Source organism: Amblyomma americanum, chromosome 3 (assembly GCF_052857255.1).
Source record: "Amblyomma americanum isolate KBUSLIRL-KWMA chromosome 3, ASM5285725v1, whole genome shotgun sequence".
In the NCBI taxonomy this organism is placed as follows: Eukaryota; Metazoa; Arthropoda; class Arachnida; order Ixodida; family Ixodidae; genus Amblyomma; species Amblyomma americanum.
The window spans coordinates 176,832,827-176,859,780 of NC_135499.1; the positions used below are offsets into that span (position 1 = coordinate 176,832,827).

Genomic DNA, 26,954 nt, shown 5'->3' on the forward strand with positions numbered 1-26,954 from the left:
CGCGGCGGTGCAGCGGTTAAGCGTTGCACTGCTTCCCTGCGATGGCAGGTGCTCCGAGCGGTGCGCCTTGTGCGCCTAGGTTGTTCTTCAAGAGCGACCAATCATTAATTTAACTGCCACTTCCCAAGGTGGGCAATTTGCTCACTACTCGATGGTAAGGTTGTGATGACGCCGCAAGGTCACGTGACGTAGGTGCCCTCCTGCTTCCTAGGTTGCCCTCTGGGGACCACCCGCCAGAGTCATGTTCGTCATGTCTGGCTCACAACGCCGACGCCGACAGCGACTTTTCCAGAGAAGGGGGGCAATTAACGCTATGGCGTTAAAATTGGAGGGACACTTAAGCTTCGCCTCTAAGAGTAGGACACGATAACGTTATTGGCTCCCTCATCATTTTTCAACCGTGGCAGGTTACGCGAGGCCGAGCAGAATTTTGTACCTCAGCTTGACCACAGGGTGGCCACCCCGGGTGGACAGGCTGGTCACCTAGGCCAGCCTATCCCACCCCATTTTTCGCTCTCGACGCCGACTACGCCGACGCCGGATTTTCTGGAGAACGGATGCCTTAACGCTATTGCGTTAAAACAGTGTTAGGATAAACAAAAAGATTTCCCTCGTTTTTCGGGAGTGGTGGGGCGTTGATATACATCGGTGATTAATGTAACCGTGTAGTCTATGAAGGCTGCGGCATGAATTTTGCACGGTCTGCCGCCAAAGCGAACTCGCACGAATACATGCGTTTGTTTTTGTTGTCGTGCTGTCACTTGCACATCGTCTTTCATTTCATTCGGGAATTTTTTTTGCAGGCGTACCTACCGGAATAGTGCTAAGAATAATATCCAGAAATATATGCGGGTTTCCGCTCAAGCGTTGCAGTAATTTCAATTTAACTGCGTTGCATTAAATGGCAAAAAAAGACTTCTTTCCAACGCATAAAGAACCGATAAAAAAATAAACTCCCAACATTTACATGGTGGAGATTCAAGCATCACGAATACATGATGATACTGCCACGTGTACGGGTTAAACTGCAGAGCATTGAACTGGACCGGCGGTACGCCTATTCCCTCTTTTCAGGGTGCTGCTCCGGTTGACAACGCCTGTCGAATGTCTCATACCGATGGACTTGGCGCTCCAGAGCAAGACGGCCAAGGAGGCCATACAGAACCTGCACAGGCTCCTCCTCGAGACCAAGCGCTCTTTTCTGGACGTCCGCTCCACGGAGACCATCATGAGGGTTCTTAAGGCCAAAATGAAAACGGTGAGCCCACCCTACGGCCTTGCGTCGCATGCGCCCGTTTTGTCAACTTTTTTTCTACTTCAACTTGTTTGCTGATTACTGCTAAGGTATTGTAGTTCAGAAAGTTCGTGTTGCATGTCACGCCAATACTAAATGGAGAAGAATAGTATTAAAATGCGTGAAGCACGAAAACATCTCTAAAGCACGAGTAAAAGGGGCTGAATTCAAGAGTAGTGTGAGACTGAGAACGCCCGGAGCAGGCTTTTTGCCACCCGAAACAATGCCTTTATCGGCGAAGACAAAGATTGGAGATGGCGATGAATATCGACGTATGAAGATGAGGTTGACGCGCATGCTAACACTAATTTCTCCCCGGACGAAAGCGGCCATCATGTTCTTTAATTAGTGGCTTTAAGCGTGACACGTAGACAACCTCGATGCCACGACAGCCACGGTACGTAACAGGAGCGGCGGGTTCGACATGATAGTTCTCGGGGGATGTCTGTTTGACAACTGTATACGGACCAATAAAACGGCTCAGAAATTTTTCACGAAACCCTGGTGTCCGCATGAGAGTCCAGAGTAAAACCTCATCGCCAGTGGAAAAAAACTACACGATGGGAAAAAAATACACGGTGGGTCGAATCATTACCCGCCGCGATGGCTCAGTGGTTAAGGCGCTCGGCTACTGATCCTAAGTACCCGGGTTCGAACCCGACCGTGGCGGCAGTGTTTCAATGGAGGCGAAACGCAAAAGCGCCCGTGTGCTGTGCGATGGCAGTGCACGTTAAATATCCCCATGTGGTCGAAATTACACCGGAGACCTCCAGTACGGCACTCCTTTCTTCTTTCACTCCCTCCTTTATCCGTTCTCTTAAGGCGCGGTTCACGTGTCCGCCGAGATGTGAGACAAACTGCGCCATTTCCTTTCCCCAAAAACCAATTTTCATTTTTCAATTTGGTGTTTATCACCTCTTTCTCTATCCTTTCTTACTGTCCTCTAACCTCTTTCATTTCACTTCTTCAAACTGCCTGATATCCTTTATTTCCGCTGCCCTAGCTCAGGCGCCGCCGCCGTAGTGATGGCAGATGCCGGAGTTAGTAACAATCTTTTACATTCTTTTTTGTTTTTGTTTTTACATTAAACACTTACTACTACTGCTGCTTTTCATTTTCGAATCATAACTTTGTTTCCGGGAGGCCTGGCTGGCTTCTGTGCTTAATAACGCAAGTTCACGGTAGTGGGCGATACGGGGAGCAAAAGGTTTGTGGGAGAGTGAAAAAGAGGGCACGGGGGCAGAATAGAAATATGCTTCCACGCCGATGATAGGGGAACGGCCACACACGAGCAAAAAGAGATAGCATCTCGTTGTTTGTTGCAGTATATGACGAAAATGAAATGGAAAATTTGTATCTTCACTTATACTTTTGTTTGCTCCTCAAGCATCAAGAAAGGCAACTGCAGAACACAAACCGTTACTTGCTGCCTTTTCCGACGGTCCATTTTTTTTCTTCTGCGTTGCTTCTATTTCTTGATTCGCGATTTGCAATGCCAAGTAATAATAAAGGGCATTTCATGCCGGCGAAACTGAGCGCGATTTTTTAGTAGTAAAAGAGGCGGTACCGTATACCGCCTTGTTTCCCTACGCATGAGAGACGCGAGCTAATCAAACTGCCAGTGGTTAATAGTAGCGCTGCACGGCGCCGCTAACATAACAAGCAAATTGCCACGAAAGCAGTCTTCCCGCTTATTTTTTCCCCTGTTCGTCAGTGAGATAAACCGCTTGTGAGATCACTACGACGGCAGTAATGCTTGGCTTCGCGACAGCTTCAGCGCAAAACCAGCCGTCGACAGCGCACATCGAAAACGCACTCTATGCTGAATAAATGTTTTTTTTTTTAAATCGTACACATGGTTCCAGCGATGCAGCTGAAAATGAAGACTTCAGTCACGCAAGCTACGAAACGCCCCACCTATCTCTCAAGCTATTTGCGGCAGTTAAATCAGTTTTGGCGAAGGCTGTTCAAAATGCGGAAAAGCAAAGTTTCAAGGAACCATCTATAGCGAAATGAGGGGATGCTATCCTCTAGCTTGCATAATGTGGTAGCCGAAACACCCCTGCTCTGATTGGGAGTTTCGTAACCGGAGCGCTCGAAGATTTGTGGCTTAAAAATAACAAGCATCTCTGAATGCCCGGCCTCCTCACTTCTATAAATAAGAATGTACCAAGGTTGCTTCTGAAGACGGCGCAAAAGGGACAAGGGCAAGGAGGACACGAGAAAATAACGAGACAGCCTCAGCTATGAACCAACTAGCCCAAACCAAAGTAATTCTTAAGAATATACTCTTCTTCAAGAAGCGGGCATATTTCTAGTACGGAATGTACACATTCAGTCAAAAGTGTTCAGACCACACGGTTCTCTTATCAGATGTACAGTGGAGCACCTACAACTATCAAGCTCTAAATATCTGCCACATGAGGCGAATCGTCGCCCCCATCTTTCAAAACTTTTTGGTCTTTACTGGCACCGCAAGCGCTGCAATTTGCGCCTCAAACCCAAACAGTTTTGTAGAAGGCTGAACAGAAATGTCACTGTCGCAGTCATGTTCTCTTCTTTCCCGTAGGCTGCTTTCTTTTCAGTAATTCTGCAGGTCTTTAGGGAAGTCCAAATAAACAACTTGCGCGCAGAGTTATTGAAAAGAGTGGTAGCATTTAGGAATGGTGACGGCTGTTGTGACGCATGGAATGAAACTATAGATATGTGTATATAGTGGCACAACTGCAAACAACTACAAAAGCTATAACGACCGTAATGTAGTATAAACAGCTAATACAACTGTATTGTATGTTCTTCAGCAAAGAACACTTACTGCAATTATAGAGATTCTTTAGGGCACCAACATTTGCGGAGAGGGCTAATTTCACTCCACCTCGCACCTAGGCAATGCCTCAGCAATCAAGATGTCGACTTCGTTATCTTTGTGCTCTGAGGCTGTTTGAACTGCTGTACTGTCTTATCATTTTTGTTGTACACTATATCCTATTAAGATTTACGCTGCATATCTGATTCTGCCCAATGTTTTATTTTTTCTCTGTTTGCTGTTATCCCATCTGCTGTTTTCGGTTCTTTGTGTTACCTGAGTGGTTGATATTACAAACACGTTTCTCTGTGCATCGTATTGTGTGCTGCTTATTGTATCTTCATCGTGTTGTGTATTATGCCGTCAGTCCTTGTGCGTTTTTGTTCACCTATGCGACAAAGAGTAGCCGGCACATCTGTCAAACTCCAACCCCCACTTACATCTTCATAAAAATTAAAAAAAAAATTACTGTCTCAGCGTCACAGAGCTTGCATCGATGTGAAGTGGCCTCACGTTAGTTCCTGTAGATAGCGCAGCGTTGTCTGAGCTATTAATTTTGGTGCATTTGCCTTTGAACGAAAGTCTGCCTTCACTTAGCGATTTTTCAAAATTACACATTTCCTTGCGAAGTAAAGCCATTGTCAAAATATACACCTCACACGAGGCCACTAGGCCTGAACCGCTCTACGTCATCAACTCTCCAAATTTCTCGAACATGAGAGAAACTCTCGTCCTCACCTATCCGAAGCCTAGAAGTTCGAAGTGTGCTAGAGGGCATCACAATAAGGCTCAGAACTGAGCCTCTTTGGGCTCTGTATTTTTGACAAAGCCTGTACATGTAAAGTTGCGGTTTTGAAGTGGCAGTACACTGGGCGCTAAAACTGGAAATTTCTTATTGGTCATCAGCGGAACAGGCGGGACTACAATGCCACTTTATTGTAATTTTGATAAACGGAGCGCTGGAAGGTAATCCTACCATGATTTTTTATGTCGTTGAAAATAAAGGCTGAGCTGAAGTGCAGCTCCTCCTGTTTTCTTGAGGTAGTATTTCAGCTGTGACCGATGCATGATGAGTCACAGACCTCTGCTGATTTTTTTTCGGAGAAAAATGCGAATCTTTTCAAGGAGTATACAATTGTGAGCTAGTTGGTATGACATGGTTTTTAAGACAAAACTGCGCAAGCGACCAGATACAGGAAAGAAGACTGATTTGTAAGTCTGCGCTCGTCCAATCTGCTTCTTTCCTGTGTGTTGTCCCCTGCGCAGTTTTGTTTTTGAAAATATGTGAATCTCTGTTTTGAGTCGGACTGCAGGCATTTAGATTAAATCTAAAGTTTGACGAAAACTCGTCTGGTCGGGTAGAAGATTCATGTATAAAGAAAGGAACGCCGACCAAAGGTTGTTGTTAAAACGAAGACGTTTCGGCTTCCATACGGAAGCCTTGATCACTGGGCGGAAAGCCCAAAGCACCAAGCTTTTAACAACTACCTTTGGTCGGCGTTCCTTTCTTTATACAGGCATTTAGATTCAGCTGAAAAAAAATAGTCAAACAAAAAATACGTTGATTAATTTTGCTTGCTTATGAAATTCTGGCGCTCTAAAAAAGTTCTTCCTGCAGGTCCTGAACATAGTAACAAAAAGCCGCCGAACTCCTAAAAACGAGCAGATACGGTAACCCAGTGTCAACCTTTTTTTTTTTGTTACGGGTTTATCATGGCACTGATATGATTACCACCATTTGTTTTGCACTAGATATAGATATACATGTCCCAGAGTACTGAATATTCACAGAAGATTTTTTTTCATATTTTTCCTTCCCTTTCATTTTTACCTAGGTTCGTCTAGTGGAAAAGCTTGGGAACCTATGGGTTAGTAACTGCAAAACATTTATTTCAAATTGTGATGCCCGATTTTTGTGCTGTGATGTCTTAATTTCGCTTCAACATCCTTTTTGTTTATTGCAAAACACGGGCGATAAATGTTAAAGTGTTCATGTGCTCATATAGTTACACGCTAAATGTTCTGCGAAAGTCAATGCACGAGTGCGTATGCATGGTGTCTTTAGCTAAAAACTCTAACGCATCGTTTAGCTTTCTTATTATTAACCTCAGCCAGACTAAAGCTGTAGTGTTCTATATGAAATGCATGAATTAAAGCTTATGCGTATTGGTCTGCATCAATTCCCTTATATCACTTTATTCGCCCTCACCTACAGCATGTTTCTGCGTAGGTTTTTTTTTTCGTTATGCGACACGGAGATATCTAAGGTTCCAAGACGGGTCAAGATGAACACGTTATCTTCGATCTATTCGCGGAAATTAAACAAAAAAAGCAACCTATCCTAAAGTACGGTTGTCAACAGACACCGAAAACTAACTAGCACATTTACCACAAAGGCGCCTCATGTGCAGCTATTAGTAAAGGCGCATACAGTAAACCGAATCAGCCCTGGCAGCAGCAAAGTGTCGTTTTCTCCAAAGAATATAACAGCTCACTAGCTTTCGAAAGGCCCTTTAATACTATTACACGACCACAAATAAGCACAACTAGAGCTGAATTTGGCGGCTAGCGCAACAACAGTATTGCAATTCATAAAAACGAGATGATTCACGTGCCATGCTTCTGGTCACATTTCGCTGGCGAAATGCAACAAATGACTCCGGCGATCCGTGCTTTCTATTCTTCAAGGCAGCAGCGCGTGAATGAAGCAAATCGTATCTATTAATAGTTATGAACAAAAAGCGTGTGAATCAGTCGCCGCTAGATTAGCGCTGCTGTAACTACGTCAATGTATAACACCTTTTCGAAGTCCACTGGATTGTGGGCGAACCCAAATGAAAACCATTTTATGTTAGCCAGAAAAAAAAAACTGGCAACGAAAAGTAAATTATTTATAACTACCGTGACGCCTTGGCCTGTGTTGTAATCAGTACAGTACGGGAACAAAACAAAAAGTATTCCGCCTTGCTTCACCTACCTTCTCTTGCAAGTCTCTCATTGCAGACTCTGTACCGTTCGAGTTAGACATATGCCTGCAATATCATACGGTTAGCTCAGTAGGATAAAGAGAACGCTGGAGCTTTAGCGAGTGAAAAGTTACTTTTGGACAAAGAAACAGCGAGAACAGTTGTGAGCGCAGTAAGCCGAGATCCACATGTGTTCCCTTATGTACCATGCTACGGTTAATGTGCTGCATGCCGCCAATGTAAACTGTAAAGGTATATATAGAGAGAAAGCGGTGACAGCAGGCGGAAACAGTGTTATCTGGGTGACAAAGATGCTGACGGGTAGTGTAGAGGGGTTCGTGCCGCGGGCGAAGGCGAAAGCGAAACGTCTGTGTTTTGTCCCGCTTCCGGGAAAGGATCAGGAGCCAAAAGATCTGACCGAAAACGACCTCGAAGGCCTGAGCAATTCGTTAGTTCTGATGAGGAACCTGCTGCACGTGCCGGACAAGACCGAGTCGTCGCGCTTCGGCATCACCGAGAACACCTACGAGGACTGGTTGAGCGTCCACAACAAGCTCATTTGGTAAGATGATTCCAATAGCCCCAGCCGCTTTCGCAGCCGCCGCCCCGTTACAGAATGCGTGTGTCCATTGGCTGCTCTCTTTTTTCCTCTGCCCTTCCTTCAAAAAAGGAACCTGTTCGTGCATGGACTCGACGGAGTTCTCATCCTAATGCTAAACAGCGTCTACAAGGTACGGCTATCTTATCATCATTCTTATGCTGTTCTCTTTTTTTCCGATCTGAGTTAGCAAGTAACAGTCATATATATGAAGGAAGCCAACAGTCAACGAAACCAAGTACCATGAGGGAATGTTTTCTCTTGTTTTATAATGTGTGGACTTAATAAGTGGAATAATTATACTGTAATTATTATTTCACTTATTAATTCCACACAATATAAAACAAGGGAAAACATTGTCTTATGCTACTTGGTTTCGGTGATTGCTGGATTCGTTCATATATATATGTGATAAAAAGCCCCTCATTTCCCTTCTCTTCTCTGCGCAATAAACAGTCTGTTATTTCCTAAGAATCCCGAGCAGATGAGTCTCAAAAGTTTGATTGCAACGGTGCCCACAATGAAGAGAAAAAGTTAAAATAATAATTGTCTGTCTCAGTGCTTGCATAACTTATTAGCAGCAGACGTCGGCATTATTAGTGCTTATGATAACTATTAGGCCTTTATTAACTAACTTTTATTCTTAGGCTAGTTAGTGTCCAGATTCCGTGATTTGCAAAGAGAAATGTTAGTCATGAGACAGCGCTAACAAACAACGACACAGAGGGGACACAGGGCTGTGTCCCCTCTGTGTCGTTGTTTGTTAGCGCCTGGATTTATCATAATGAACCAAGAAGCACACTAGCCTTATCACCAATTCTGTACTGTTTTCAACTGTCCGCAGGTGAACTGGGCTGTTGTCGTGGTCCAGATAATAGCACTTCTGTACAAGGACCAGGTGAGCCAAAGTTTCAACGTAATTTTGTAAGCCATGGTCAAAAGATTTGACTAGAAGAAAGGCGCTTTCGGTGCTATGGGCATGAATAAACGTTAAAGCTACACCGAGGACGAACTTAAGTTGGCCTGTATCGGAAGTGTGCCGGGTTGCAATCGCAAAAAAGGTCATCTTCACCGAAAACTGTTCCTTTATAAGATAGAAAAGGCTTCAAAGCACAATGCAGGTGCCGCCATCACCGGCCGATTTTGCAACTAATTTAGATACGTTGACACCAATTTTTTGGCATACAATCCCATGCACCGCCATTTATCGTATTTACACGATTGTAAGTCGACTCGAATGTAAGTCGACTACCCCATATCACATTTCAGAAAAAAAAACTTGAAGGTCGTTTACGCTTGGCCTTTAGTAATAGAAATACGGTACTTCAGAACCGTGGCAACCTGTCCTTTTCGGTATAGATGTCACTTGCTTGAACAGGGTAGCGAGAATATTTTACTGCGATAGCAGTACCAGTGGCACTTGATGAGAGTGCCGACGTCTTCTGCGTGAAGCCTCTTCGAATGAAGCATCCACCCTCCAGAAGCGCCACCCACCAGCTCCACCCTCCACAGGGCCTCCACCCACCAGAAGGCCGCCCAGCAAGCAGCGGAACAAAAATGCGACGGCAAAATCGAATTCAAAGAAGCAACAGGAAAGCCGGCTGCCCTCCAGAAGCGCCACCCACGAGCCACGCCCCCTCCCCTTGCTACGGGGCTAGCCACCCTGGAACCACCTCCGCCCAAGTCCTCCCACCTTCGCCCTACATAAAAATTGTATTGTGTGTGTGAAGCCTCGGCTTAAGGTTAAAGCATTCAATAGGGTATATCCGACTTCTATCAGCTTCTCGCATCAGGTTTCAAGATCGTCCAGTCAAATTTATTTAATTCAATTTGCATGCAAATGTTGATGCTGAGAAAACGTCAACACACCAAGAAAGAGCTAAAGAACCAATTTTTACTGAACAATAATAAGATGGAGTTGTCCTCAGTGTTCCTTTACTGTATGTGCCCGACCATTACAGTCCATCCGCTTCGCCAATGAAACCAAGCAGTGCCGTTTTATTATTTTCTCGCTGCATCATTAAGTGGCACTGCTGGTATGTATGCGGAGGTTGGGAGACGTTGAAAATGTGATGTTTTCATCACTTCCCAGACAACGGAACTTGAACACAGGTTTAAGTTTATGGCAGAAGTATGGCACCGATGCCAAGAAGTAGGCAGCATGTTTCGTCCCGTAGACACCCAATAACTCTCTGTTTATTTGCGGTGCAGCTAGATTTCAGACGTTTATAAAACACAAGGAAGATAAGTGCATGATGCGTGCAACGAGTTTAAGCCTACCGTTTACGCCATGGTAGTGCGGTTTGGCGGTGCAGAGCGCGGCACCCATGGGGGCTCGAAAACCTCGCCCGCAGGACGTGGGAAACTTGCAGCACCTGATCTCGAACTCAACCTCGACCTCGGAGAGCTCGGAGGATGACATCGAGAGCAACACGTCCAAGCACTCGGTCCACCACGCCAGCAGCAACGACTCGATGCAGCCGGCGCAGCCGTGCGGCGGGCCAGGCGCCACCAAGGGCAGTGGCGGCGTCGGCAGCGCCAACGTGATGGGTGGAGGTGGCGCCGGTGGCCTACCAGCCACTGCCGGCGGGCCAGCCTCCACAGCAGGAGATTCCGGTTACTGCCAGTCGGACTTCACCAGTTCCTCCAACAACAGCCGGTCGTTCTCGCCCCGCGACAAGGGAGAACTGAGCCGGGACCAGTCGTCATCCAGTGGTCGCGCCAGCGCGGACAACATGACGTCATCCTCTAACGGCCAGTCATCATCGTCGGACGAGGACAACCAGGCAAGTGCAGCATTTTTCACGTGTGGGTTACAAGCACTGCCATCGAGTAGTTGCACCCATTGTTGACTAGATAGATTGTTGACTAGATTTAGATTAGATTCAATTAAATGATGCGTATAGACCCTTCCAGTGAGGGTTACCTGGGCATCGCCATTATGGTCGCTGGACTGTTATGTGTACTTTGCGCTAGCGCGGTTAAAGAAACAGGGAAACCGGCTTGCGATAGTTCACAGAGTGGAGTGGTGCACATGCGTGATGACCATTAACGCAATGTTACCCTTACAGTTTGCTGCGAACTCTCGCAAGTGATTTTTTTCCTGTAGGCACGTTGGCTAAGTGAGTGACATTTGTCGCTCATTGAGGCTGCTCAACGGCAACTGTAAACTCAATAATTAAAAAGTGCCCGCTTCGCGCACTCTTTTTTTTTTATCAAAAGTGGCCGGAACATGACAACAAAGTTCAACAGCGGCAGTCTGATTAAGCGCCGTGTTATCACTGGCTCCAGTTTGTGCTACAGCTCACGTCCAAACCCCTTCGAAGTCTTTTTGGGCATCGGTAGTTCAGCTGTCCTTAGATTTCTCGCGAGTCTTCAGAGGAAAGTAACCCAAAGCTATCAGATCCTGAAGTAATGCCCGGCGGCATCAGGTTGCAAAGCGATCAGTGGGCAAAGGTGCTATGAGTGAAGAACGTTTCGCAGCCAAACGCAAGGCGAGAGTCAACACGCGTCTGCGAACAACTTTCTCTGCGGCAGGTGAAGGAGCACATAAAAGACCCGCACCATAAAGCATCAGCCAAGCACAGGGCCATGCACTCTGCCGACAGTCCCTCTGGCAGTGACTCTTCTTACGAGGACGAGCTGCTGGCTCGCTCTAAACAGCGCAACCTGGTGGCCATGTCTCGCAAGAGCAAAAGCCAGCTCAAAGGCGGCAAGTGCACGTCTTCGGTGTGCCTCGAGGCAGCCGTGGCCTCGCTCGAGTCACGATCCACGCTCCGGGATCCCGTGTGGGACCGCAAGAAGACGTTGGTACTCTTGGACGCCTCGGCGCATGTCCCGTCCAACGATGACATCAGGTAAACAGTCTGGCCCTGAAGGGCTGATTCAATTTTCCTCGCTTTTGAATTCACGCTTGCACCTTTCTAAAAGGCTTTTTCGCCTAGTAAGAATGCAAATGAACTTACTCAAAACTCGGCTTTCTAATTATAGAGACAAATCTCTTTTTTTTTCATTAAACTTCAATTTGAATTCTAACGTAACTTCGAAGACAGAGTAACCGATGCCATGAGAAACGTTTGTGCACTGAATTGCTGGAATAATCTCTGGCTTCGTTCCATTCTAATCATTATCTTTTGATGACCCTCTGTTCAACCGTTTACGAGCGTTGCTAAATTATTCTTGCGCACATACATGCCAAGTCAACAATCGTCCAAAGTCAGGAGAAGGTAGGTCCGATACTCATGCACCTCTTATCGTAGCTGGCCCAGTATTATAAGTTCCCGCAACTTTGTCAGTCAGAAACTCTTTGCACTCAACGGTTCTCTCGTGTGTGAAAAAATTCGGAAAATTGGAAATCAAGACCGAAGGGAAACGTGGTTCTCAAATCTTGGAGAGGTACCCCATGACCTCGACAGGGTATTGCACTTAAACCTTCTGAATGCAGTGGTGTTCAAGTGACTGAACGATATAAGAATGCAAAATAGGTTGATTTGTTTGGACTTGCAGAAGAAAGCGATGGCACTGCAATATTTTAGCCTTCTACGCATATCGCTTCTTGTACTGTACAGGGTCATTTCAAGCGTTTCGGTACTTTTAATTCGCAAGCAAACCTTCGCAACGACATATCTTCTTTCTTTTTTGCAGTTCCCACCAGAATCAGCGCTTTTTGTATGCAAAATGTCTCATGTGTCTCGTCATTCACCACATGTCGGTTGGGTCACCCGCTCGCTGTTGCCAACTTGCGCCCTAATAATCTCCAGACTGTTTTCTTCTTCTCTTGAAGAGATTTCCAGATCGAGGACGACCGCAACCGACGTGCCTTTGGACCGCCGCGCCGGACTCGTGTGGAAGCTAGTTGTGGAAGATTACAATGGGCGTGGACGGTAAAGTGCATCCGCGGGGGGCCTCATAGCCACCATTGGGCCCCGGCCGGGTGTTCGCCGCTGGCCTACGCGGCTCGCACCTACTTTTTCGGCCTCGACGACAAAATTTGCAGATCCCTAAACCGCTGTACTTTGTTCTTTTACCATACCTTACTTCCCCAAACTGAAATTCTCTACCCTGGGCCCCTCGTTAGTCTGCTACGCTCAGGCTTCTCTCCCTTCCTCCTTCCTCAACCATTTTTTTTTCACTCCCGCACCTATACTCACTCATGCATTCTTCTACAATTATGGCACGCGAATCTTTGCCAATGTTTCCTACAGTTCCCACGGCAGTCCAGGGGTGCGTTAGTACACAAAAATCCAGCGATGTCGCTTGGTCATTGGTGACTTCTGCGTACTTCATCGGGGCTTTTTCTGCTTTAAGGCCGATTGGCACTGCTCTTTTGCCAGCTAGCTTTGCCGCGAAGCAAAACACTTCAACTTGTTGCGTAAAACCCTCGCATGTGGCTTTTGTTGCGGCATTACGGTACTACTCAACCTACGAGGTATAAACACTCCACTCGAGTTCCTCTACCTGTTGTTGCTCATTGGTTAAGGTTAGTCAGGAGCAAAAAGTCAGGATGGAGCGAAAAGCATCACTGACGAGCGTTCAGGAGCCAGGTCCGCGGTTGGTTTGTGGTCTCTTGCAGCCCGTGAGGTTGTACGCAGAGTACGGTCCCCAGCGATACTAGCAAGTGGCGGAGCGCAGAGTCGCTGAATTTCTGTCGGTTAACGCGCCCCGGGGCGTCGATCGACCACGGCCACAGTTGGCGACGGAGTCCCCGGACGTCCCGTTGCCGCCACTACCCGTCCTTAGCGGGCCGTCGTCTCCTCACCCGTCGGTTGCCGAGACTGCCGAGTGAGAGTTATGATCTGCTGAAGCAGTGTAATCTCAGACTCTCACGTTTCCTTGCGCAGCCGAAGAGTCGAGTCTTAACGATACGCTTGCTTCAGCTAGTTAACGTGGAAACGACTTCGGTTAAAGATGACATTGCTTCAGCCTATCACAGATCTCACTTAGCAGTCGAGCGAGGAGAAGGGCTCTGCTTTGGAAGGGTATTTTTGGCCACGTCTGCGTTTGGTTGGTTGTCCGTGAGCGTCCCGTGTCGGTTTGCGTGTGAATCACGTCATGTCATTGTCTGTTTTCGTCCTTGTCGGGTGTTGAAGTGCATGGCCTTCTGTGTGTCTGGTTCGGTCAGTGCGATACCTATTACGTCGATAGAACCCTGCGACCGAGCGTTTTTATTCCCCTGTCATCTGGGCTCGGACAGTCCGTTAATCTTTGGTGGGGGCGTTTAGGAATTTGCGTAGGAATTAGGTGTACATTTACAGAAGATGTACAGCAATGAATGAATAGAAATTTTGAAAGTACCGCGAGAACGATGTTGTTAGTATTTGAGGACGCAAAGGCACTCAGTGAAGAGCAATTAAATCAAGAAAAACCAAGGCGACCGGAACAAACACAAACTAAAGCTACATCACACTCGCTTAACGCACTGAACGCGCTACATTTAGAAGGCTCAAAAGGTATGCATTATTAGGGACATAAACCGTCCATTCATTGGATGGTAATTCTATCCGTACCTTTCCTCTGTAATAAAAACTTACAACGTGCATACCGCGCTTAGCTCACAAAGCGCAAAATTCTTGCCTCGCTCCTGCTCAGTTAAGTGAACATCGAGCTCTTCTCGCCGAACCGAAACCCCATTACCGCCCAAAGTGCCCCTCCGTATCTAGAAAGGTCCATGATGACCCTGAAAGCACCCAGTTTAGTTGGTTATGCAAAACTCAGCAGTCTGCTGCTTGTTGTGCTGCGCAGTTAGGATCCTGGTATTACCTTTCTTCTTTCTTCCCGTTTTCCCCGTTTTTTTTTTATTGTTGTTCGTCCCGACAGCAAAAGCTCGAGACTGTCGTTTAATAAGCCGGTGTGCCGTTAGACAAGGCACAGTGCCTCTCATACGTTCGGCTTTGTGCGCTCTTCTTTAGATCTGTTTAAGAGTCCATTGTGCCCTTGCGCAATCCACAGCAGGCCCCCTCCATTACGCCGACCCATCTTCGAGCGGACAGACTAGATATAGACAGCCCATATTTTCTGCTGTAATTTTTAGCCTCGCTGCTTCAGTCGCTTATTCATCGTGAAGCCGTAATTCATCGACCTTGACTCACACAGAGCAGCATAGTCAGGACCGTCTTCTGCGCATACATAATTTCGCCGAAACAAATAGAAAGTTTTTAGGACGTTTGTTTGCATGGCGGCTCGAGCATGTAAACAGTTTTGAGCTTAGTTTACTGAAGAGTATCTCATTACGTCGTGACACCAGAGACGTTGGCATGAGAACGACATAAGTGGTTTTAACTGCACCACCACGACACGTCAAAACAACTGGTTTGGAATACCAATTTGAGAGCTGTTGTTTTTCCTGAGGGAAGCGGGGGGGGGGGGGGGGGTGATGAAAAATATCTCCTTTGTGTCATATATAATTTCTCGCTTTCACCTTCTACTTTCCTCTCGAGATGCCGGCAGGTCATCTAATACTAAAGCAAAAGAAACCACGTGATGAAGTGCCTGTCAACATCTTGCGTCTTGATACCTTTTCGGAAGAACTCTTGAATAACAAAATTCGCTAAGTCGCACCACTGAGTCGACGATAACCTGTTCGGAAGTTTGAGGCGTCGCGATGGGTAGCCCGTGCTCACAGCGCCTTTAAGTGTCCCCGCTGATTCGTTCCGTAACATAGTCTTATAACAGGACCCGCTGTACCCGAAAACAACCTTTGTTTGGATCTTCCGTCGTTGTCACGTTGCTCGTATTTTGTCTTGACGTCTGCTTGTCTTTATGCGTATAGTCGTCGAGTAACGTGGCCTTTCATTTCATTTCAGAGCAGCATGTGTCATTTCGTAACCTTCCTATCGCCTTTTCTTCCTACAGCAACATGCTCCAGAGCTTCACAATCAGCTTTCTGCACAGCGGGTATGGATCGCTGGTGACAGAGCTTATGGTGAGCAATCGCGTTTGTATTAATTTCTTTTTCTTTTTTGTTTGCTTCCCTTAAACAAAGAAAACAAAATTTACTTCCTGTTGTTTTTTTTGTCGTTGTTGAAATTCTCTGAACAAAGCAAAAAATTCCTAGTTTTTTTTTTCTGCACACCAACCTGTTTTGATCTGCGACATGGCAATCTGTGTGTTTGGAGTCGAGAAAAGCAGCAGTGCATACTGGCTTTTACAACCGCTAATACTGTCTTTGAGGACTTATTACCGCAGAGGTGGCATAGTGGTTTGAGCATCCTTTTCACATACGGGAGGTGGGGGGATGAGGGAGGGGGGGGGGAGGGGTTTGACCCCCAGTGCCGATAAGTACTCATCCCTGATACAATGGGTACAATTTATCCCTGGCCTGGTACTCAGCTCCTTAGGGGTGAAATTGTTGGGAAACGGACCTTCAGCCTCACCTTGCGTAAGGTAAAAATACTTTGTGCCATGGAACTCTTTGGCCACAGATGCCCCTGCGCCTCAAAAATTTATTAATTTGTAGCTGAAAATTAAATACATTTTTCCGCTACCCAATTTGACATAATGACACTGTTGATGACGCCGAGAGTACCGGAATTCGTTTACACTGGCTGAAAGTAGCTGGCGGTGTGTTTTAGCCTTAGATAGGGTCACTGGATAAGGTTTTCAGATTGCCGCGATTCTCCTCTCCCCGCCACCGGATTTGGAAGCTTAATGGCTGGCCCCTGACTGACGTTCCCAGCACTACAACTGCACCTGTATTCCCTGTGCATCCGCCTCCGCAACAGCGTTATTACGAGTGACAAATTAAACTTCTGGCACAGCTAACTTCGGGGATAACGTGAACAGAGACTCGGAGTAAACGGGAAACAATTAATTTTGTGACTCGTTGATGCAACATCTTGCGCATGTATTCGGATCCTAGAACGAAAGCAAAGCCCAGAGGCATTGGAAGCCTGGCGCTTTATGTGAAGTACCTGCAAATAACAGTGTTAGCCGTTATGGCAAACAATGGGCGGCAGTAGCCATATTTATTCCAAGCCCTGTGGCGGGGGGAAAAGGAACCATTTACTCTGAAAACTTATCGAGTGAGTCTAGCCTCAGAGACCTGCAGAGAAAAAAACGTACTTGACGTCATCGCAGCTTGTTTGTGAAAACGGCCTGCTGCGGCGATGACTACAGTTCATTATTTTGTTTTTTTTTTTCGGCTTATAATAGCCCTGTTTGTAGCCTCGCTGTCATTAAACCACGGAAAATCAATCGATATAGACCTGCACTGTAAATTTTCTCTCAATGCGCCTTTGACGCCTGCGCAGAGGGTGAACCACGAGCAAGGCTCGAGCCTGATCGACCGCTGCCACTTCCTGTGGGTGGTCGGCTACTTCACGGGACTGGCCACAGCTCTCGGCCTCTCTCTGCACCACGTGAGGCCCGTCCTGTCCGTCGAGGTCGTGGGCCTGCTCATCTTCGAGGCCATCGCCGTCTGCCAAGAGCTGGATCTCGCGCAGCACCAGTCAGCCGAAGGATCCAAGCTTCTGAAGAAGAGGTACTGCACGTGTTCTCTCGGCCTATATATACGTAGTGAAGTTCGCGAGCTGATGATGATGTAGCCATTGACGGATAAAAGCAGCATACGCATCATTGTCTTCCTTGCTAAACCAGCCACGTTGTTCGCTTTTAGTTTTCTTCTGCGATTTTTCCTACTTTCGGCTTCCTTACGCCTGCAAGTCGCTTTCTTCTGGCGCGCCTTATTCAGCGAAGCTTAGACTCATCTGTGAATCCGTGAAAAAAAAGCTTAATAATAATCTTCTTTAGCGCAGACAGCGGTTGCGTTGTTATACATTTTAGCAGTTCTCATTATTCCAACGTAGCCTTTAACCAGATCAGCATACTTTCGCGAGAAAGAAAAAACGCTCTTTGGTAGCTTGTTTCCTAACGAAGGGTGGGAGGTGCGACTACCTCACCTATTTTTTGTATTATTTCCGGCCTCCGTTTAGCAATACTGCTGAAATAAGAATACTGGCTAACACATACTTGTTTATGCTACGCATTTTCCTTTCTAGACACGTTCCTCGTCTGCACGCGTAGCGCGCGACGCCTCGACACCACGCGTTCTCTGTTTCAGGTACCACCTGGTGGTGCGCGCTTTCCGCGAGTTCATCGCCGCCATCGGGACGTACAACAGCCGCTGCAAGGGAGTCGGCGACGACATGCGCCGCCTCTGCGGTGAGCAGTCCAGTGTGCTGGTCATGCTGACGTTGGCAGTGCGATGCTGCACTGGCGCCTTTCTTGCGCATTAATGCTACCCACAGCGCTTGCGGCCGTCATTTATTAGTGAACGTAAACAATAAAATATAAAAAACAGAAAGAACGACAAAGAGGGGTTTATATTTTACGTTCACTATATATTACCACTTTTCGTTCTTCAATAAACCCCGTCATTTTTGTCTAGTTAAATTTGGTATACTGCCGTACAAACGCTGTGCTGTAAAGTGGCACGCGCTGATGTAGAACATGGTCACGTGAGAGGCAAATATTTCATTTAAATCTCTTCATAAAGTTAGGCTTAAAGCTGGTCACGTGACGCTTTCCCGTACCTTTTCCACTCTCCGTGCATGCACCACTGATTTTGAATTCGCTAACAATAATTAAACTTGGATATATTAGTCAGCTGGTCGCATCTCATTCCAGTTTCCCTGGCACGACTGGAGGACCTTCGTAATATCCCTCTGCTGCTAATCCGCAAATGGAACGCCATGCCAAGTCAGGTCCTGGTGGACCTGATAATCACCAACCACCTGCTGCTGCTCATCCTGGAGTATGCCCAGAAGACCGAGGGTGGCTTGGACATCGACATCCTCGGACACCTTTCTCAGTGCGTGTGGGCTGCCCTGAATTTAAATCATGCGCAACTTAGTGAGGACCGAAAAATTTTTCCCAGTCTTGAAACAAAATTCTAGGAGTGATAACATGTCGCTCTGAAGAAAAGTCATTCTGAAATGAACAAAAAGAATCTCTGTGTCATTCATTTCACTTCCCATCTCTTTCAGTTCTAGAAATTAATACACTTTTAGTCTTTTCGATGAATGTGCGTTACAGTGTCCAGGTTATCAAAGGTAGCCTTAGTGTATCTTTAGCTATGAAAAAGCATTTTATTTAAGTTTCTATCGTGGTCCTTTCGAAACATTCTCTCGCATCTAAAAAATATATTTCAGGCTAAAGTTAAGAGTGAATTAGCAAAACAAAAAAACGGATGTGAATGCAGAAACGATTCCGTTTATGCGCAGGCGCAGAAATCTGCGCAAATGTACGGCAGATTTAAACGGGATGCCATTTTCGTGTTTCTTTTTCTAGGTTTGCGACAGTCGAAGTGATGGAAAGATACGGTGTCGTACTGAAGGATTACCGCACAAACAGGTAAATGCGCAATTTTCAGCAACGACTATTTTTCTCTGATGTCCTGTGTACAATTGTGGAAATATTTGCTAAGGTAACGAACACATTTTCAAACCATGCTACATCGATTTGCATCGCAACATCGCAATGTTCGACATTAATTGCTTGCACTGTTAATTTTATGCTGAGCTTCGACCATAAAAGTGAATATGGCATATAACTTTTGCGCGATTTCTTTCTTCTTACAGCGTCCTCGTAAACGACTGTGTTTTCACAATGATGCATCACGTTGCTGGCGACCTCAAGCGCCCGGAAGCACTTTTTCATCCGAATATTCTTTCCTCTTTCGTCAACATCTTGAATGAAGGCGCCGAAATCCCCGAGGTAAGTCTCTTAACACTCGCGGCAGTCACGAAAGTCACATTATCTAGCTAATGCTGGCGCGCTGGCTGCAGGAAAACTAGTCACTTTGGCCTGATTTAGGGCTGCACCGTTACTCCAAGTTATCAACTTGCCCTACAGAGTGTTCTAGCAAAAGCAAAGAAGTGAGGGAACAACACACTATTAATTTACCGTAATCAGAGCGTACTGTGTTTTGTGATGTAAGAGCATCAGGAACTGCTGTCCGCTGTAACAAATGCTGTACATAAGGTACGTTTGAGTATTCTAAGTAACACACTACGCTGAACCTCATTTATCGTTGTATAGGTTCTTTAAACGCCATGTTTACGGATTATAGCACGAAGCGTGGAGAATCAAAAGCGTTGGGTCGAAGCGCCGCACCAAGTCAGTGGACAGATGTTTCAACTGCACGCCTCATCTGCCTTTGAGGACTTGCGTAGCTCCCAAAAAAACCTAACCCGCATACCCTGATTAGGCGCTGTAGCTTAGTAGGCACAGCCATTCTAAACTCAGTGCCCAATGGTACGCTTTTCTTTGAGATCTGGAACATTCGGAATGGCTCCTCACCACCTAGCATGCCGGAACGCTATGTGGAATTATTAGGCAAAGCTACGAACGCTGGAACTTTATCAAAGAAATAAAGTGCGTGCTCCTCCGCCTCCTCTCAAAGCGAACTCATGCAACACGCATTCAACATATCATCAGCAGCAGCAGACTGACTTCGCCTACTGCAGGGCGAAGGCCTCTCTCATAGCTCTTCAATTAACCCTGTCTTGTGACAGCTGCGACCATCCTATCTCCGCAAACTTCTTAATCTCATCCACCCACCTAACTTTCTGTCGCTCCCTGCTACGCTTGCCTACTCTTGGAATACAATCCGTTACCCTTAAGTACCGTCAGTTATGTTGCCTTCACATTATGTGCCCTGCCAAAGTCCATTGCTTACTCTTGATTTCGGCTAGAATGTTATTATCCCACGTTTGTTATCTGATCCACTCTGCCCTCTTCCTGGCTCTTATCGTTACATCTATCATTTTCCTTTCCATATCTCGCTGCGTTGTCCTTAGCTTAATTCGAACACTTTTCGTTAGCCTGCACGTTTACTTTACCAGACATGCAACCCGAATTCATTTTAGTAGTGTTTCCTCTTTGTTCTACACACTAAAAAAAAGCGGCGCATGCAGTACCCCGGGTGGCCGATCGAATTTCTTCCTTTACAAAACGTGCGCCACTTGACACTGTGGTTGCTTCCCCGCAAGATGAGACTGCATGCGGCGGTGCACCCTTTACGGGCGACTCAAAAGCACTGGTATGGTTTTCCAGGAAGGTCGCACGACGAAGGAATACCCACCGGTCATGAAAATACAACGTTTTAGTTTAGTTTAGTTAGTTAGCTAGTTAAGTTCTTTCTCTCTTTCTTTTTCTTTGTTTGGTTTTTATTCTTTTTCTTTCTTTCTCGGTTTCCTCATGTTTCTTTCTTTCTCTTTCATTATTTTCCTTTCTTTCTCTTTGTTTCTTCCATTTCTTTTTTACTTTTTCTTTCTCTCTCTTCCTTTTCTGTTTCATTTTTTTCTTTCCCTCTTTCATTCTTTCGCTTGCTTGCTTGCTTTCGTAAAAAGCGCAAAATTTCGAAGTCCCACAATTTCAGAAGGATTTGTAACCCTGAAGCTCAGGATAATAAAGTGAATTGAACTGACGCAATGAAATACCGCGTCGACAGGTACAACAATTCCAAGGAAACAACCGCATTTCAGAGGTGTAATAATTTTAATCAGGGCGGACACCAGGAGACAGAAATACTGAGGTATGAAACGAAGGGTGTACAAAAGTTGAGAAGTTTAAACGCGAACCTGTGCGTGGTGCCTCTGCCATAGAAAAGGTAGTACCATCGTCAGCACGCTTAACCCGAACGCCCGAGCACGTGTCTTCCACTGACATTAGCGCCGCTGGGCGTCGGCCGCTGGATCTGAGACAATACCAAGGTGGAAGCAGGGCATAAGCTTGCTTTAGTCGCCGCAGCATGATCTTGGACTCGGCGCCTAGCGCTCAGGGGCTGTAATATCAGTGCAGGACGCTCAATCGAGCGTTCGTGTTAAGCGTGCTGATGGTGGTGCATGTAGAGATGAGAGGATCTAAATGTGATCATTCATCTTCCTTGAAGAACTCGTGAGATATAACAATTTAACATACCGTTAAACGTAAATTGCGCTGTCCATTCCTTTCTTTCCAGCTTTCCTATTTCTCTCTCTCTCTCGCTCTCTCTTTCTCAATTTCTTGTCATTTTTTAATGTCAGGCAGCATAAAGTATACAACCCTTTTTTGTGCAATTGCTGCTTAGCGCCCAGGTTCAGAAACGGCACACAGCCTTTAAATTGTTGCCCACTTGTGTTTTTTTACCATAATGCTAGTTACACAGAAAACTTGTCACTGAGAATAATAGTAAAAATCTGATGCCAGGAAGAAAAAAGAACTTGGATAAATGGGGCGATCTTTCTCGGCAAGCCGTCTCATGTTTTGGTGCTTTCAGATTTTCGAACTCGCGAGCTAGCTTCTGAAAGGTTTGAGAACAGAACTGCAGACCTCAGCCGCGTTCAGTGGTCAGTGACGACAACAGGGGAGTGCACGGCATGTGTCGCGCTCACCTCGCAGGGCCGTGAAGCCCGATAAGTGTTCCTCAGAGTGAGGATGTCTGTCTGAGCTCGCTTCAGTCCGCGCAGAGCCCTTATCGCACGTGCGCGCCGCAGCTGTACGAAGACCTGGTGGGCTACGTGATGAACCGGTACCTGAAACTCGCCGGGCGAAACCCGGAGCTGTACTCGGAGCGCATCCCGGGCATGCGGCGCAGCGGCTCGGCCTCCAGCACCCAGCCGCTTGTGGTGCCGCCTTTCTACGACGACGACAGCAGCGACAGCAGCGACTGCAGCGACGAGGGCGACGACAACGCGCTCTACTGGTGCTTCCTCCAGTTCGAGTACGACAGCGACCCCGTCGGCCAGATCGTCGAGCACCTGCGCCGCAACGACGTGCGACGCACCCGCAGAGAGGTCAGCGCCACGTCCTCTCGACTCGCGAGAGTCCGCGAGAAATGCTTCAGTTCAAAGGTCGCGACTTAGCAGGCGGGAAATTGCAAGTACACTACCACGCACTAATCCTGCAGTGAGATGGTATGTTTTTGTACTACCTAGTGCAAGGTTAACCATAGCATTTGCCTGGCAGACTACTACCATCAGGAACCGCAACGAAATCAAATACGGTTCTGACGTTGTTTCCGTTGTTGTCAGTGTAATTGTGAAAAATGTGCTTCTGGTATGCCTGCGTTATTTCCAGATATTGGACCAGCTCAAGTTCAAGCGGGTGATCTCAAACACTCAGTGCGAAAAGTTGGAAGAAAAAGAAAAACAGGTGAGCTAACGTCATAACACTCATCAACTGATTCCTTACAACCAGAGACTTAAAGCGTTCGTTTTTCGCTAGTTCCTCGAAAATTCTTCCAAACCCAAAGAGCAACCAGAGACCCAAGACATCGACAACGAGGAGCGGTCCGAGATCACCGACTTAGTGCTGAAGCTGAAAGGCATGGGGTACGAGCCACAGCTCCAGTGGATTCAAAAGAAGTTCTTGGAAGTCTGCTACGTCAAGCTAAGTAAGTGCTATACTGAAGCTCATCGCTGCTGTTTCCTTGGCTTGAGCGATGACCGTGTGGAAACGAAAAGGGAGACTGCTCGCCAACGACCCTTTTCTACAATATTTCGCTTTGGCATGCCTGCCCTTTATTAATGATAATAATAATAATTGGTATTTGGGGAAGAGAAATGACGCAGTATCTGTCTCATATGTCGTTGGACACCTGAACCGCGCCGTAAGGGAAGGGATAAAGGAGGGAGTGAAAGAAGAAAGGAAGAAAGAGGTGCCGTAGTGGTTTCGACCACCTGGGGATCTTTAACGTGCACTTACATGCACAGCACACGGGCGCCTTAGTGTTTTTCCTCCATAAAAACGGAGCCGCCGCGGTCGGCTTCAAACCCGGGAACTCCGGATCAGTAGTCGAGCGCCCTAACCACTGAGCCACCGCGGCGGGTGCCCTTTATTAAGCGTTTCCGAAACGAACACGAGCTAAACGTACATAAGGCAAAACGGATGTCCAACTCTGCGTACAGGGTTTTTCTTTTATTTGCTTGAAGTGGCTTTTGGTCTTCACAGTGCGATGCCTGAGTAACAGGGCTTGCAGCGCGCCCACCGGCGTGCCAGCGTAGGCAGCCGCATTGAGAACCGCGTCTACACTGCTGTAAGCATTGAAAGAGAGAATCCGTATGATGTGTTCCTTCATCTTTTAGCGGCCCCTACCATGTCGTGATAACACGTTCGCGTAAAGATGCACTCCTCTGGAGTCTGCTAGCGTACGCCAGCAGGTGAGGACGCAGGCTGGGAAATGGTGTTGTGAAAAATGTTCTACGTTTTCCTATAAGCGCAGCCTAAAATCGCGATGCAGTGATTCCGAGATTCCTGCGAGCTTATCCCAACTGGCCGCGGAATTATTGCTCAAAAGCGTGTTCCTTAAGTCCGAATGAAAGCGTAACTGTAGCGTTAGTGTTTTCACACTGTAAGCAAGAGTCAACCCCAATGGGATTACTCATTCAATATGGAACAAAAATTGAGAATAATGTGCGGTTTTCTTCCGTTCGCCGAATGATGGAGCATGAATCAGGAATCTCTTCTTTATGCTCCCCAAATGGAGTAGCAAAAAACATCATTTTGCGCCACCCACAACGCCACCTATAGCGTCTCATGTGGCTCGGCTCAGTCGCGTGGTAGTGGTGGTGACATTCCTATCATCACCATCGCCGCTGGCTTGCCCCTCGTTTCTGCTGCTTGACAGGCGCCTGAGCCTGCCCTGATACAAGAGGTCGGATTGCCGCCGTTTCACGCAACACTAGCCTACGTTGAACTGTTCCGCTCAGCCTCCAGCGCGCGCCCACAATATATGATCATTTGAACGCGCCGCCATCGCAAGAGCTTAGGTCTTGTTCTCGTAGCTTTTAACGCGATAGCGTTAGGGCCCTCGTTATGCAGAATATCTAGCGGCGCCGACAGCGTTGTGAGCGTAAAATCCGCGGAGAAGACCCCAAAGAGGTCTCCCAGTATTCCGGTAACGCTAACGGTAACACGGTAGCTAGGGGTACTTAGTCCACGGCCGGTCTCGACATGCCGAGCGCGCGCGTCAAGACCGGCCGTGGACTGTTTTAGTTGTAGCGTAGAGTTCAATTCCGTTTCCACACCCAAAGACGTTACGCCACAGTGACGTTTCAACGTAGCCGGACAGCCGTACGGCAGCAGCAGCTACCATAGTACGGCAGCAGTTACCATAGTTACCGTGTTTATCGTACGGCGACGTTCTTGGCATACCGGAGACGTATACCAGTTTACCGTACGCCTCCTGCGCACGCTGCAGCCCCTGCTGGACCCATCCCTGTCAATGCGCGTGCGCAACAGTCGTCCGGCAAACCGGCATACGTGTTCGCTAATACGTCTCCGGTATGCTAAAACGCACTTTTAGCGTAGCAGAGACCCGCCGCGGTGGCTCAGTGGTTAGGGCGCTCCACTACTGATCCGGAGTTCCCGGGTTCGAACCCGACCGCGGCGGCTGCGTTTTTATGGAGGAGAAACGCTAAGGCGCCCGTGTGCTGTGCGATGTCAGTGCACGTTAAAGATCCCCAGGTGGTCGAAATTATTCCGGAGCCCTCCACTACGGCACCTATTTCTTCCTTTCTTCCTTTCACTCCCTCCTTTGTCTCTTCCCTTACGGCGCGGTTCAGGTGTCCAACGATATATGAGACAGATACTGCGCCATTTCCTTTTACCAAAAACCAATTATTATTATTGTTATTATTAGCGTAGCGGAGACGTACTAGCTTATACGTACGCCAGTTTACTGGACGCTTGGGGCTGCGCCTCTACCACTGCACGTGCACAGACGGTGTCCGGTAAAGCGGTATACGTCGACGCTAGGTACATCTCCGCTGCGCTAAATGTCTATTACCGCTTCAACTAAGAAATGTAAAACACTGAGGCGCCACCTCTTCACCGGCGATGCGAGCGATTGATGAATTAATGAATGGTTGCTTTTCATCGAAGGGCGCACTGGGGATAGCGTAAACTATAATAAAATATGCCGAACACTCCTGCAGGAAAAAAGGATCTTGGGTTAACAACAAATACCTAACGTCTTATGACGTGGTCAGGTTTGGGGACACACCGATCACGGCAACGTTTCCCCGCACAATGGCGCTTGTTTGTTGTACGCAATTTTCAACGCCACATCAAAAAATTATAAATCCTCTTTTCTTCGACATTGCAGTGCTCGATTCTTACAATATGAGGAAAGATCTTTCTATTTCCACCGTAATCTCACGACACATTTCGGTCAGGTGTAGGTCGTATAATCGAGATGCTGCATATTGATGGAGTACATAAAACCCTCATATGGGCGTTCGCTAATGATGGTCATTTACCCCCACTCGGGCTTATTATTCGGGCAGCTGTAAAGACAACTCCCCCACGTGACGTTTTCCTTTGACCGTCGCAGAAAACCGGCCGCTGGAGGACGCCGAGCCCGTGGCGTTGCACTACACGCTGCTGGGACAGAGCGTGCCCATCGTGGCCTTCAGCGAGATGCAGTCGAGCGCGCTCAAGAACGCCGACTTCCGGCAGCTGCTGCACAAGCTCGGCCTCGACTGGCCGGGCCCCGCGCACTGCCCCTGCATCCCGGCCTCGTGGGCCGCCGACAAGCTGTACGCCACGGCGCGAAAGCTGGGACCGCTCTCGTCGCGCAAGCTGGCCAAGCTCTGCCACGGCACGGACAACAACGCCGCAGCGGCGGCAGTCACCACTCCCCGCGGCTCGACGACCGACGACGACGCCGAAGTCACGTAAAGGCGCCCCCTTCGAAAACGACGCCGCCTCCCCGCAATACAGGACTACATCTGCTAGCTTGCTTCTGTCTGTGCGCCGCCCGAATCCGAAACGCTCTATGTCGATTGTTGCAGGAACGGACAAGCGACCGAAACTGCATATCGCTGCACTCGCATCCACCGTGGCGAAGGCCAAGCACATCCCGAGGAAACACGTAGCGCGCAACGTGTGTTCCCCATAGAGCTTGGGGATGCGGTTGTACCCATCGAAATATCGGCTTGTAAAAGTTTTACCACGCACAGCAGAGAAGCAAAAGTTAAATTGCACATATAGCCACTGAAATAAATAAAGACTCATGCTACAAAAGTGGCATTTATGTCGGTATACTGCAAGCAACAAGATTTCACCTAACGCCGGCTTAAAATCTTGCTATCGAAGATAGTCACATTTAGCACACTTCAGTTAAAGGCACCGACAACTGACCTTTAAGGGCTAATTTTTCTAAGGCTAGAGAAGTGCAGGGTGTGAAACGGAATCTTTAAACACTGATTTTTTTTTGCTCATATTACATATTAGAGCATGTATGTATTACAATATACACATGGCCGCATGAGCCGTATACATGTATACCCCTCATGTAAAGCCCTCAAG

General features: G+C 47.3%; 1 protein-coding gene and 1 long non-coding RNA gene across 2 annotated transcripts in view; one reads left to right on the forward strand and one right to left on the reverse strand.

Annotated features, from left to right (window-relative positions):
- The window catches only part of LOC144123494 (uncharacterized), a 95,205-nt gene extending 73,003 nt beyond the window's left edge, over positions 1-22,202 (reverse strand). The window contains exon 1 of the long non-coding RNA XR_013313105.1: positions 22,178-22,202. This is a non-coding gene — a long non-coding RNA (uncharacterized LOC144123494). The remainder of the gene's footprint in view (positions 1-22,177) is intronic.
- Positions 1,082-26,590, forward strand: tim (timeless). The gene is made up of 18 exons (XM_077656311.1): positions 1,082-1,258; positions 5,936-5,968; positions 7,462-7,628; positions 7,737-7,797; positions 8,509-8,562; positions 10,019-10,155; positions 10,201-10,450; positions 11,202-11,521; positions 15,516-15,585; positions 16,913-17,142; positions 17,722-17,822; positions 18,288-18,471; positions 18,951-19,013; positions 19,241-19,376; positions 22,139-22,438; positions 22,722-22,796; positions 22,869-23,037; positions 25,978-26,590. Exons 1-18 carry the CDS (start codon positions 1,118-1,120, stop codon positions 26,322-26,324), a joined length of 2,838 nt encoding a protein of 945 aa, XP_077512437.1. The 5' UTR covers positions 1,082-1,117; the 3' UTR covers positions 26,325-26,590.
- Positions 26,591-26,954: the final 364 nt, after the last annotated feature.

Coding starts and splice junctions, on each gene's coding strand:
- tim (XM_077656311.1), top strand. CDS start 1,118: ATGGACTTGGCGCTCCAGAGCAAGACGGCCAAGGAGGCCATACAGAAC. Junction 11,522..15,515: donor CCGTCCAACGATGACATCAG/GTAAACAGTCTG, acceptor TTCTTCCTACAG/CAACATGCTCCAGAGCTTCA. Junction 17,823..18,287: donor CGACATGCGCCGCCTCTGCG/GTGAGCAGTCCA, acceptor ATCTCATTCCAG/TTTCCCTGGCACGACTGGAG.